The sequence below is a fragment of the Aricia agestis genome, chromosome 3, assembly GCF_905147365.1.
Source record: "Aricia agestis chromosome 3, ilAriAges1.1, whole genome shotgun sequence".
NCBI lineage: Eukaryota > Metazoa > Arthropoda > Insecta > Lepidoptera > Lycaenidae > Aricia > Aricia agestis.
Genome location: NC_056408.1, coordinates 21,666,698 through 21,681,876, shown reverse-complemented (window position 1 = coordinate 21,681,876; position 15,179 = coordinate 21,666,698). Strand labels below are relative to the sequence as shown.

At 33.6% G+C, this 15,179-nt stretch overlaps 1 protein-coding gene across 3 annotated transcripts in view; it reads right to left on the bottom strand.

Annotated features, from left to right (window-relative positions):
• Nucleotides 1-4,026: 4,026 nt before the first annotated feature.
• Nucleotides 4,027-15,179, bottom strand: part of LOC121740301 — a 50,755-nt gene continuing 39,602 nt past the window's right edge. For 2 of the 3 annotated variants that reach the window (XM_042132972.1, XM_042132970.1), the window contains 2 exons: nt 12,785-13,009; nt 4,027-5,265 (listed from right to left, as the gene is read on the bottom strand). In XM_042132972.1, coding sequence (XP_041988906.1) covers nt 5,073-5,265; nt 12,785-13,009 — 418 coding nt within the window. In that variant the 3' untranslated portion in view covers nt 4,027-5,072. The remainder of the gene's footprint in view (nt 5,266-12,784; nt 13,010-15,179) is intronic. The other variant, XM_042132971.1, reaches the window with a different exon arrangement.

Below are 15,179 nucleotides of genomic sequence, written 5' to 3'. Positions count from 1 at the left end.
AACTATGAAAGGCCGCGAGTTTGTGTTGCCAAGGATGACATGACGATGCATGAATAGTAGTATTAGTATATGTCGGCTTGCGAAAGATTCCAAAACTGTGTTTATTATTAACTCTAGTAATAGATAAATCGAGAAAATGTAGAGTGTTATTATCTTCACATTCTAATTTGAATTTAATTTTAATATGTTTTTTATTTAGTTCTTTTACAAATACGTCCAGTTGTCTCTGTGTACCCGTCCAACAAAGAAAACAATCATCTACATATCTAAAGTAATATAAAATACTTTTATTAACGACGATATTTCTTTGTTCAAAATCGTCCATAAAAAAACATATTAAAATTAAATTCAAATTAGAATGTGAAGATAATAACACTCTACATTTTCTCGATTTATCTATTACTAGAGTTAATAATAAACACAGTTTTGGAATCTTTCGCAAGCCGACATATACTAATACTACTATTCATGCATCGTCATGTCATCCTTGGCAACACAAACTCGCGGCCTTTCATAGTTACGTTCATAGATTATTATCAATCCCTCTTAGTAAAGATAATTATCAAAATGAGCTTAATATTATTTTCCAAATTGCGATATCCAACGGATATAGTCCAAAAATCATTAATAATATTTTGAAAAATAAAAACAAGAAAGAACTGGTTAAGTTTTTGTACGCAGGTCCTATTGATAAAGAGATAGTTAGATATAAGTCCAGTTTGACCTACATGGGAGAGGTATCTGCACGCTTATCCAAAATAATGAAAAGCAACGATATGCATGTCGCATTCAGGACAAATAATACTTTAAAACATCATTTGTGTCATAATAAAGACCAGATTGATAAAAAATATCAATCCGGTGTCTATAAGATCGATTGTCCTGAATGCGATAGTGTATACGTGGGTCAAACTGGACGCAGCTTCGAGACTCGGTATAAAGAACATATCGCGGCTTATAGAAATGGTCATCCTGATAAGTCACATTTTGCTAAACATCTTTTAGATAGTAATCATACTGTGCCCGATGGCCATTCCTATAAAGTTTTACATAAATGCGATAAAGGCTTTCGGCTGAGCGTGTTGGAACAATTAGAGATCATAAAAGAAAAGAAAAATAACAGATTTGCATTGTTGAATGACCAAACTTGCTTGACTACGTCACCGCTTATAAATATGTTCGGGGGTACTAGTGAGAGTAGTGGGGGTAGTGGGGATAGTAGCGGGGCTCGATAGTGTATAAAAGGCGGTGTTTTGGCCGTTGGCGGCACTTAACGGACGTTGTTCGTAGAGTCCACATCCTGAGGATGCTCCGGTGTTGGGGCGAAACGCGCGTCGAGGTTTTCAACCTGCATGGTGGTGAGGGGCCTTGCACGGATTTGCCAACATTATTGCTTGTGTGGTGGTGGTGTTTGCAAGTTCTTGCATGCGAGTGTACGCATAGGCAGTGTGGGAGGAGGGAGGTGCTGTACGCATGTCTATGCGTACACTCACTCATTTACTTAAAGGTGGAAGTTGTTTTCGCGGAATATTGCTAAAAATAATAACAAACTAAATTTATTTTCACTCAATAATTTAAGAGCATTTACACATAACTAATATTTATTGAATTAATATACAATAAAATCTGTAAATAAAATATTTATGATATGTACACATGAGGCTAAGTGGGTTTTTTTTATTATTTTTTATTTTATTTTAAAAAATCTGGCACATTTCATGTTCTTAAACTGAAATAATTTAGAGCTATGTCTCTCCACCTGAATAAAACTTATGATTATAGCAGAATTATTATGTTCTCAATACTTACATTCTTACTAATGAAGATATTACAAGTTTTTAAGGTACTTACTCTTGTTCAGATTGTTGTGTCTTTGTCTAACATTTTACTTATTCAACATGCTAGACAAAGATCAGACCTTGTGTAGTTTTTTTGCTATGTAAATCATTTTTAAGGATGCTATCACTAAAATTATTACAAAAATTAGCAGGTCAATACGAATATCGACGTTAAGGACATTAAAATAACATTCATTATCAGCGCGCCTTGTACAGTGGCGGTTACGACGCTCGCCGCTTTCTTGATAGGGCGAAAATGTATGAAGAAATTTGAGAGAGTTTCTTATTTTTCTTAATGGTTGAATGTGAAAATTTTGTATGCGACTATAAAATTTTTATGGCGTAGACCTGGAGATGAATATATTATCTTTCATTTGAAACCAAAATATCCTCGCAGTTTGACTCCTAATTCTTTAAAATGGTACCTGAAAATCGCTGATATTTGTGAAAAAATGTGATAGCGTCCTTAACTGACTTCTATTAGTAAAATGGCAAATGTTTACATTTTGAAGTATGTTTCTATTCTACTTTATCAGCCAATATCTACTTACTTAATTTTAACAGCAATGTCTTGTACCAACTAAAAAAATGCTACATTATAAGGGATCAATTGATCGGTGCCAACTTTTGAGTATACAATAACCTAAAGCTATTCTTTCTAACTCAGAATTCAGATCCTTCATGTAACTACAATACTTTTAAAATATTTGAGACAATATGACTTTAACCAATATAAATTCACAATTTGAAAATTGAAATTGAAAGAAAGTAAGTATAGAAAAAATTTATGCTTCAAAGTTTTAAAAACGTTTAACAAACCATTTCATAGATGGCGTTAATAGTACAAAAATGCTGTATACTGCCATGGATATTAAAACATTGCATTATTAATAATATTATGATAATTGATGATAAGTAAATTATTCATAGCCAGGAATTATTAGAGGTTCAATCCATTTTCCGACTTTTGAAAATAAATACATTATAAATCTACCCCATTGTTGGCAGTCATTCTAATATAAGCAAATAGCAACTTCATTTTTAGTGTTCCGTACCCAAAGGGTAAAAACGGGACCATATTACTAAGACTTCTTAATTCTTTGTCTGTCCGTCTTGTCAGGCCGTAACTCAAGAACGTTAATAGCTAGAGACTTGAAATTTTCACAGATTATGTATATCTGTTGCCGCTATAACAACAATTAATACTAAAAGCAAAATAAAATGAATATTTCAGGCGGGCTCCCATACAACAAACGTGATTTTTTTTGGCCTTTTTTGCTCTAAGTATATGATAATATACTATGATAATATATTATTGATAAATAATGGCAACAGGTAGGTACTTGAATTTTTCACAAAGACCTAAGTTGTATATGTGTACTTTAATATTTAATAATAATATTAAAATAAAATAAAATTAAGGGGGGCTCCCATACAAAAAACACAATTTTTAGCCTGATTTTGCTCTATAATGATACGGATAACGGAACCCTTAGTGCACGAGTCCGACTCGCACTTGGCCAATTATTTTAATGTAATTTATACTAATGAATACCAATATTAGGACTTTCTGTATGAATTCTTAATGCCAGTAATTGTACCTTATAAATACAATATATTAAGTACAAATTACCTATTCTAATACTACACATACACAATCTAGACAAATATTGTCAAATAGAGGAACTTCGCTCAGTTTAAATACTAAAATCCTTAATCTAAAATATTAGGAAGATGAAATAGGTTGTCCGCTCATGGTTAAATTATTCTCATAGTGTAGGCCGCGTACATATTTTGCGATCGCTATCAGACGGTGACATGTTGATTGTTATCGCTCGCTATTGGTAGATGTTATATACCCCATCGCCCCACCAGTTTCCCCAAGCGATCTTAAAATTGTGCGTGACCTATGACAATAATTATACAGGTCCTGTCACTCCTGTCCATAAAGTTAATATACCTAGCGAAATAGAGAAACAAAGGCCTGAGCAAGCGAGATGTCACTATAAGTAACACTGCGTGGTAAAAAGAGACGTGTGATGCATGACAGCAGAACCAATTTTTTTCATCTTTTTGACGTCCAGTCGGCATTTATCGGCACGTTGACAATTTAACCAGAAATATGCTTGTTTAGGTATAAACGTAAACAAATTTTCACACACAGACGTAAATCAATTTCGGTTTCGTTTGACAGCTAAGATTGTTGCTCTATTTCGCTAGGTATATTAACTTTATGCTCCTGTCAGAGGTAGACAGACACAGACTGTAATATAAATACAATGTTTGTTATTTAATTTTGCTATTATTTTATATACGATAAAACTAGATTTTTTATTAAGTATACCTATTCAATGTTCAAAAAATTTGAGCAGAGCAATGATGAATGGTAATTTCGGGTGTACATTATTATAATCCTGGATTACTTTTTCCAGTAGTAGATAATCTAGCACTGGATTGGATTCAAAATACCTCAAAAACGGGCATTAAATAAACGGTAAAATATTCACATTGGTTAGAGATATCTAAACAAAAGATTCAAATAACGACTCAATATAAAAACTATTTTATGGCAAAAGACTTGAAAATATAATAAGTTAGCTCTGGTTTGTGACACAAAACACATTATATACTTGCATGATATTATTATTACAGCTTACTCGCTTTATTATATTTTCTCAAATAAGCCTACGCCTAAGGTAAACCTTGCAATTTATTATTTAAATTATTATTTCTTTAGATCTGTTAATTATGTATTAATTCAAACTGTGTCTTGAATGAATCTTCGCAATTTTACAATCAGACCGTTTTGTAGTTCACTCGGGGCCTGTTTTCGTCAGAAGGGTGACGAACACCATATAATCCAGAAGTTTGTCTCTATCGCGCAATATGAAACCGCGACAACAGACCCTAAATATCTATAAAGTCGTAACTTTTATCTTTCTTCTTCTCTCTTCTTTTATGCAATCCTCCCAAAAGAGTGTCGAACTTTCATAATATTGTTACTAGTACTAGGGTATACCTCTATAGACACGCCGCCAGTTCCAAAAAATACTGGCCAGTGCTTGATGTATTATGGTTTTGTTGGATCACATATTATAATGTACCACACCAGTACAATAATTTTCGGAGGTTTCGGATAATGACGTCATGATCCCTGACTTATATTTCAGAACACACCCGTAGAGACCTAGTACCATAGACTATAAAGCAACTGTCAAAATTCAAAATTGGAATTTAATATGGCAGATTATCTCTGAGGTAGGCCTGCTTCTTGTACCCCCGCCTCAGGCATTTCCCCCACCAGGAGCGCTGCGTGCACATCTTGACAGGCTTCAGTATGAAGCACTTGGTCTGGACGATGTTGAAGAAGAGTTTCCCGACCATGTTGGACACTGATGTGTCGGCCAGTTTGAGGCACGCGCGGAACCTGGAATTTGAAATTAAACTGTCAACATTTTTATCAATAAAGCGCGATTTTTGGTAACTAAAAATAAAGTTACAAAAAAAAATACGATGTATAATAGTTATGATTACAATGAATTCTAAGAATGGACACCAGATAATAATTATTTGCCATAGATCTGTCGCATATTTTGATTAAGTATTAATGTTATCGTAAACCGAATATTAGAGTCTTTACGACATTTAACGAAATAATATCCAAATCGCATGTGTGGAATCGCAATAAAATTGAAACGAGTGCGTTAAACCAATGCTGACATTGTCACGTAAAAATACAATAAAAATGGCGCTAAAATATCGACACTAGCGCCGCGCCGCGGCAGTTAACGGAACTATAAAACAGGACTATGATGAATGCATTCACTTTATTACCGAAATAACAATTTTATCGCCGAATTTACGTAAAGAATTAAATATTATTACGATAGATATTTTAGACTTTTACCTCTTTAATAATAAAAATAATACCCCGAATTATACGACGTCTGATTGTCTTAATGGCACTTTGGAGAAATCACATGACTTTGTCTAGACAACTTGGACCTTTAATAATAATTTACAGCGTGTAACAAAAATAAGTGATAATACTTTAGGGTGTGTACGTGTTCCTTGTAGAGAGTTCACTGTGAAAGTAGCAGCGCTGAAAGACCAACATTTTTTTTCACTTTTGTATCCAGGGCAAGGGCCCGAGCGGCACTGTATACAAGGTGTTATCGCACAAAAAAGTTCTTTCAGCGCTGCTACTTTCACAGTGAACTCCATATTAGAGACACACACATCCTGAAGTATAATTAATATCACTTAGTTTTGTCACATCCTGTGGGTATATTACTATACTCCATAGTCCATACGCATCTAATTGGATACTTAAAATAACTAAAAACTACAAAACACATTACAGTAATTGAATGACAGTTGGCAATTGGCAGACACTAACAGCTGTTACCACAAATAGCATAGTACAAAGGTACGAAAGTAATAAATTAAATCACACTTTACAACTTCGACTGAAGATTTTGTGCTCCGTTTTGTTCGTGTTTTATGACCGATTAACATTTTTCTGTAGTATTTACCATAAATATGGTCTACATCTTTTTCTTTCGACTTTTCTTTCCTATATTGTTTCAACGTTAAATTAATAACCGGATGATCAATATTTTGCAGCAGTAATAAAAACATTTGTCGCGAAAAACGGAACAGAATAATGCCTAGTTTGTGAGATTTTTAACAGAAGTTTATCTGTTTTCTTGTGCTTATTATTGGCTATCGTCAAAATTAACTAATCAGCAACACTGTTTGATAGATATGCATTTGTTATGATGTATTGACCTCAGAAACTGGACTTGGAACAAAGATTTCGTCTTTATCTATGGTCATTTAAAATGGCCACCAATTTTACAACCCGTGTGATTTCCCGCCTTTTATTTATGACTCGTCATAAATTTCCGCGTTATGTTATGTCAAATTTTATCTTGACCATAAAGATTAACACAAGAAGATGTAAAAATGAAATGGATCCGTTTCATGTTAGGATTTATTTCTTTGTTTCTGCTCTATTTCATCATCTGGCCAAGATATCAGCTAGCCAGCTGATACATAAAATTCTCATTTTTTGACTTCTAATCATTTTCCCAGTCCTAAAGCCTCCATTTATGCAAAAAACGATCATTTTCAAATCGTAAGTTACCCACTTCATTATCTTCGCAATTTGCTGTTATCAAGTAAACAGGGCCCGTACCACGAAACGGTTTTGAGTCAAACAATCGGACGACACTGCCACGTCCTGCTCTAACAACGTCATTTCACGTTTGTTTGAGTAGGACGCAACATTCTAGTACGATTGTTTGAGTCTCAAAACGGTTTCGTGGTACGGGCCCAGTATCGAAAAGTACCACAGCAGTACCTAGTTACCTACTACATCTACGGTCCGCCATTTTTCCATCTGTATTTATGGGTATGGGGTATGGGTGACCGTCTGGTCCGTGTGACCGAGGAGGCTGACAAAGCGTTACTTATTTCGCACTTAACGAGCTCTTTGGGGTTTCTCTTTGTATGCACTTAGATTTACGCAGACCACGCAAGAACAGAGATTGCGGGTAACAACTTTTTTTTGGGATTATTTTGTAGTTTATTGTTTGATAAATTACATTTATGACTGTTCACCAAATATAAATAAACGTAACACATGGTTTTGTAATTAAAATTTCATAGTTTATTATTGTAATGGACTGGATGGTTAAAAAATTAGGGACCTTAATAGACAAACAAACAACTGATCGTGATATATTATTAGCTCATCACATTATTCATTTTAATTAAAATATTAAAATCTAATTATCTAAAATGTATTCGTATTTTGGAATCTTACAAATGTGCCAAAGTCTTTGTAAATCCACCACCGCTTCTCTAAATCGTCAGCATTATCAGCAATTGTTAAAAATTTTAATCCAAATCCATCAAAATGGCAGCTCTGAACTGAAACTGTCACAAATGGTCACTCTGATTGGAAACTTAATCTTTCAATAGAGCTAAACATTTTCCCTAACTAATGTCGGGTAGAGTGAAGAGTAATGTCAGCGCTAACTAAACATTCTAGTATGAAACTACTCTGCGAAATTCGAGACGAACTGACTGAGCGCAGTCACTCGCTTGATTTGGCAAAACTCTTGGTCAAGCTGCTCTAGTGTTGGAAAACACTTCCCAGTAAATATATCGATAAAACACTATTTTTCAAAAATCGTACATAATCTATATATATAAAAATGGATTTTCAAATGTGTTAGTCGCGCTAAAATTCGAAAACGCCTGGACGGATTGGGCCAATTTTAGTCTTAAAATATTCGCAGAATTCCAGGGAAGGTTTTAAAATGACATGAAGTTCACCGGGAAAGCTAGTATTATATAATCATGAAAATATGTTATAATTATATAAATTTTTATAAACTGTCAAAAGTATTAATTCACCTACTCAGTTTTTGATCTACTCTAGGTATGTAATTATGTGTGTAACAAATTTTTAGATCAATTAAACTAAACCTCCAAGTTAGGTTATCAAAAAAAATTTTTTTTAATTTCACACCAAGCGAAATCGAAAAAGTTTCGGCTAAATACCATGGAAAGGTTTTATAAGTACAAAAAGAATTAACAAAATATAACCGAAAGAAAAGTTAGTTGGAAATTCATTGGTAACATGACGTTGATCACGTGGATTACAGAGAAATGTGTAAATCAAAACCGTTTTTCCGATTTATCGATACGAGTGCCTCCCTAATCGCTACCCGTAAGCCTTAAGTGGCTTAGTTACAGTACGAGAGCTGCCAAACACCGAATGAATGCGGGTTTAGCGTAAGAACAAAAGAAGGATTAGCGCCCGCCCGCCATGAACCGAAAAAGAATTACAGAAAATACTGACGTCTTAATGCTTTTTTTCGCTTGTTACTTTCGGCCACGGTCAGCGAGTTTGTTTAACCCGCATGCTTCAAAGTTACTTTTTTCCAGTCCCTCGAAAAAGAAAATACTTCTTATCGTGTTTATATCCATGCCGGTTTTGGCAGTGACCCGCCGTTTATAAGACGACTTGACGCGAATGGCGCCATTTGCAAAGATTCGAAATTCGAAAATCGCGCGTATGGCTGAATGGGCGGCAAATGGCGCGGAAACCATAGACTAAACAGGTGTTCTCGAGATGCCTGTTATCTTCACTTTATTTTGATCTCTAAAAATTTAAACACGAAACAAAATGTATTGGTAATATCAAAAAAGTTATATATCTATGTTAAAATAATTGTTTGATTAGGGACGAGTATCATTTTATCAGAACTAAATATTATATATATTATGACAAGTATGTTGTTCTAACTCATAAACTAAGCGAAAAATAACACGATAGAGCATACACAACAAGTAGCAAATTAGAAACAAACTCAACAATTTACTTACATACTATTATCTAGCCTCTGTATTTATTGAAATCAAAAAAATGACTATTGTTAAACAAAATATTTCATTTTCAACATTTAGCAAAACAAAAAAATACAAAAAAAAATATTAAAGAAACAATAAAAGCACAAGAAACAATTCTTTGACAATATTATCTAGTCCAATTGAGAATATCTCAACTCCGGAGACAAAAAAAAAATATTTCCCGCCGAATTTGCTGTCACAGAGGTGTCAATAGGCGCCATCTTTACAGCGGTGTTCGTTTATCTCTACGCTTCAAGGGATTTATAATGTGTGAATAATGCCCCGCGGAGGTTAAATACGCTGTCTGACAATACATAAATTATGAACGTCAAATAGGGGTTGGTTTCTTTGTGGTATATCTTAGATAACCATTTCCTTGTTAATCGAGGTGGAAAGTTTTTGTGGCTGACAACACCGAAGACTAATAATGGCCTAAATAATTATTATCTTCCTAATGGATATTTTTGCCATCAAAATAAAGAAATTCTTTAAAGTCTTCAGCACGGGACCTGAGATTTATCTGCTAATCAGATGGCTTTTGTAAGACAATCTTCAAATATATTATAATTTATGACATAAAAACTATACTTCTCAAGTTATAGGTATCACATTCTGCCAAAATGATTGATTGCATTTTTGGCAGTTCAGACTTCAGACTGTAGAGATTTACCAACCTTCTAAAAAAACCTCAAATCGCCGAGACACAAAAGCAAGGTTAATAATTCTAAGAACCAAGTGTATGAATCTTCAGTTAAATATACCTGGAATACTCAGTTTCATTTAAACTCATGTCCGAATATAAACGAAAAGAAAAAAGACCTGACGTTTTGTCAGTTTCTTTTGTTGGTCAATCAAAATGCAATAAAATAAATTAAATTATGTTCAAGCAGTTGCTGTTGCTACATACAATTACTACTTCCTTTTTTAAATCCCAGCTAAATATGAATGCAAAGGCACTTTTGCATTTCGTTTTGCGGTTGCGGTTAGAAAAAAAAAGTATATTTTTCCTAACCGCTACCATTCCAAAAAACCTAGGCTTCCTCGTCCTTACTACGGAACCCTAAAAACGTTCAGAACTCTATAGTCTATACACGCGTATCATTGACTTTGAGAACTCTACACAAGTATGATATCGCTGCAGCCTGCAGCCTGCGCCCTGAGATTTTATCTTCAAATTAATTTAGAAGATAAGATAAGACATTGGCGGTCAAAATTTTAATGGTCTTACAATATTTTTAATTAGTAGGTGAATCTACTATTAAGTAGTACGCTGTACGCACAATACGTAATATATACTTATTAAGATAAATAAGTACTTAATACATTTTAAAAGTTTTAGCGAAAGATACTAATCATAAATTACGACATTAGATAATAATTATTGAATATATTTCATATTCAGCTTGGTAAGCAATTTTAGCGATCAATAAATTAATGTTTTTTCATCGATAAATTAATACTATAATTTTGAGCGCATCACTATACTATACTCGGCGAAACATGGCGGTAGCGGTCATTGACTCCCTGTCAAAAAACTTGTCATTTTCTATATAAACCGTGATTGGCAATGGACTAGGAACATCTGACACTTCATTGTCAATCACGGTTTATATACAAAATGACAAGTTTTTGACAGGGAGTCAATGACCGCTAGCGCCATGTTTCGCCGAGTAAAGTATAACTTATATTTATGGTTTGACATTTGACTTAATAAATTATAGTTTGTATGTTTGAAGCTTATCGAAATTTCACATTTTGCACTGCGTTGTGAGTTTTAGCATTTCCAGCGACTACAAACTTATAAAATACCGTACTCGGTACTTACTTAGATATTATTTAAATTTTAATGTCTTCTCTTGTGGGAACGGTTCCTTCTTTAGGACCTACTTATGTAATGTGGTAATAAAATATTGCTAGACAAATCGAAATTTAAATTTTATTCTGATGTAACAACAAATTACTAATTAGGCAAAAAACATTCTCATTTCAAATTATCGTTGTCTATGACAGACTAACTTTTTTAGTGTAACATGATACGAGTACGTTCGGTTAAAAATTCTAAATTGAGGGATTGATGATAAATAAGCTTTTAAGGGTTTTATGATGGGCATTTCAGATCATAGAACCGTCATCGTGTGGCCCCTCGTCCGGGGTGCGCAGGGACTCTTGTATTTATGGTCTCCAATTAGAAGCTTTGAGATACTATCGGTTTTTTTTATAAGTGCCTTTAGAATAAATGGCATGGAGTTATTCTTACTTTGTTTGTCGAGAATGGGAATATATCCGTGTAATGTACCATAGCCCCTATATCTTATATCTTTAAACGAGCAATTCTTGTATATTTATATAATTGGAATCTCGGAATCGGCTCCAACGATTTTCATGAAATTTAGTGTATAGGGGGTTTCGGTAGTGATAAATCGATCTAGCTAGGAGTCATTTTTAGAAAATGTCATTTTATTCGTGTTTTCGAATACCGAGCAAAGCTCGGTCAAATAGCTAGTGTATAGTATAATGTATAACTGACAGTACTCAGTTATAAATTAGCAGGTAATAAGTAGTAACTTATTACCTGTTGATACTTGCTTCTCTGCATAGCGATTTAATATAATTGACGACGGTGACAACTGAATTTTGATCCAATAAAAAAAATACTAACATATTATTATGATTTTTTTAAGTAAATAACAAATTAAATACTTAAGACGTTGCAAATTATTGTTTAAATAAATAATTTGAATCGCCAAAATAATACTTTAATATTAAGGTCGTACATAAGTCATAAAACATTAGTACATAATATATAGTTAGTATAAAATATCTCAGCGATAACTTATCTATCTCAACATATTGTCTTATATTATGTATTTGACCTGTATTTTTTGACATTGACTTCAAGGATTGTGAATTCGTAAGATATTCAAAACAATTTATTATACTTACATATTTAAAAAAATACCTATTAAAAAAACTACAATGACAAAGTTTAACGTTTATTCAAAATGTAAAAGTAAAAAAAAAATATCCACAGCCGAACATAGATGATAGAAGTTAGAACCTCTTCCTTTTTTGGTAAGTCAGTTTAAAAAAAAGAAAGCAAGCGAGGATTCTCTACGTATTTCTGTGTTCGCCCAATCTCTCTTCGGTCTCGGTCTACGTATTTATTTTATTTCTCGCATAAACCTTAGAATTTATTTTACTGAAGTTAAGTAAATGGCTCAATTAATATACCCCGATGACAATTATAGGAGTTAGAGGATGTTGTGAATGTATAGCGGGCATTAATACCATAAAAGGAGGATTTTTATTGATAGGATTCAATTTATCCTTGTTAGAAATACTTATATATTTTGCTTTAAATATTTATAAATATTTATTATTGTGTTTTAAATACCAGCCAATTACTTGTAATTCATATTCTCTACACACAAAAACAACAATAAAGATGCAAACAAATACGGAACACACAAAAAAATACATCATTGTCTATGAAAAGCGAATTCCATTTTCAAAATACCAACCTCTCGTCGCACCGGCAGTGCATCAGGGTGTTTACGCGCCAATTGTAGAGTCCGTACTTCTTCTCCATCCCCCCGATCCAGAAGGGACACCTCAGGTCGTGGACTCTACAACACCTATCGGTGCGCGTGTACCCGCCCAGTTGTGAATAATGTGTCGCCGAAAAACCTTTACCACACCATTTCGTTCCAGGAACCCGCAACAACTCCATTGCGTCCCGCTTTTTTCTGTCGATTTTGTTTTTTTTTAATACAAGGCAATGGCGCGCCGATGCAATGACCTCGAATATCCAAGTTATAAATCAGTTAAGAATGTATTGTTAGCTCTACCTAAAAAAATTACCGTTGTTGAAAGCCACGAAGCTAGATTTAATGACGTGATCTAATGCTTTCTCATTTGTAGTTTTTAGAGAAGTAAACTTAACACCAGTCAACTTGGTTTGACATTATATTTTGTAGTATGGTATCTGATAGTATCAATTATTACTTAGTTATTACTATGTGCAGGTATGGGAAATTGGTTTTTGTTGACGAAAATAATCCTAGATTACTATGAGATCATATAAAATTTCCTATTAATCAAAATTCACATTATATTTCTCAATACCAAACGCATTTCATAATACTTTCCGTATCAAGAGTCTACAGTTCTTATAGAGCCTTCTCTAGACGTTGTTAGTGATTGATATGTGAGTGTAGTAAAGAGTTTATGTGGAATACGCACCATAACACCATTTAAAAAATTTCTGTCAATCAGACATCTCAATAAATATTTTTCTTCATCAGAACTTACAAGTAATAAAAGTGAATTATACAATAGGGATGATGACAAGGTCAAAGATTAGCGAATTTTGTAAATAAAATTAAGAAATCACGTTAAAAAATAAGTGTTCCCAAAATTTCAGCTTGATAGCATTTGTATTTTTTTTGTTATGCGCCTTCAAAGTTGGATATTCAAGTCGAATTTTTTTTCAATGAAATTTCTTAATATTTGTATACAATTCGATAACTTAAGCAATTAAAAGCAACTTTTGTTATGAAACCACTTCCATAAACGCAATATCTATACTAATTTGTTTGTTTGTTTGTTTGAACGCGCTAATCTTAGAAACTACTGGTCCGATTTGAAAAATTCTTTCAGTGTTAGATAGCCCATTTATCGAGGAAGTATAGCCTTCCTCGATAAATGGGCTATATTTTATCACGCTAATATTAATAGGAACGAAGAAATAGAGGAAAGTGTGGAAAAAACGGGGAGAAATTATTTGAAAGGGCTTATTTGAACGCGCTAATCTCAGAAACTACTGCTCCGATTTGAAAAATAATTTTAATGTTAGATAGCCTATTTATTGAGGAAGGCTATAGGTTATATTTTATTGCGCTAAAACTAATAGGACCGAAGAAATAGAGAAAAGTGTGGAAAAAACGGGAGAAATTATTTGAAATGGCTTATTTGAATGCGCTAATCTCAGGAATTACTGGTCCGATTTGAAAAATTCTTTCAGTGTTAGATAGCCCATTTATCAGTAAAGGCTATAAGCTATATTTTATTACGCTAAGACTAATGGGAACGAAGAAATAGAGGAAAATGTGGAAAAAATGGGGGAAATTATTTGAAAGGGCTTATTTGAACGCGCTAATCTCAGGAACTGCTGCTAAAAATTATAGCCCATTAATCGAGAAAGGCTATAGGTTATATTTTATCACGCTAGGACTAATAGGAGCGAAGAAATAGGGGGAAAATGTGGAAAAAAACGGAGGAAATTATTTGAAAGGGCTTATCTCACGAACTACTGGAGCAATTTTTCTGTTATTTGGCACAGATAAGAAGTAGACCACGTGAAGGATCATAGGCTATTTTTGTGGACTAATTTATCTGTGAAATATCTAATTTACGCGGGCGAAGCTGCGTGGAACGTTATATTTCGCGTGGTCACGACATCACGCGTAAACGGCTGGACCCTTAAAGATACTTTGAGTCCCGAAAAAGAACATAGGATACATTTTGTCCCGGAAAAATTTATGGTTACTGCACAATATACTTTTATGATTTGCGCGTAAACTATTCAATCTATTTTGATGGAATTTGGTATGGAGATACTTTGAGTGTCGGGAAAGGCCAAGGAATACTAATTTTTTCCCGGAAAATTTACGGTTCCCGCACAATTAACTTTTATGATTATCGCCTAAACTATTCAAACTATTTTGATGAAATTTGGTATGGCAATACGTTCAGTCTAGGGAAAGGACAAGGGATACTTTTTATCCCGGAAAATATACGGTTCCCGCATAATAAACTTTTATGAATCTCACCTAAACTTTTTAATCTATTTTGATGGCATGGAGATTGGAGATACTAATTTGAATCTGGGACAAGGAATGTTTTTTGTCACGGAAA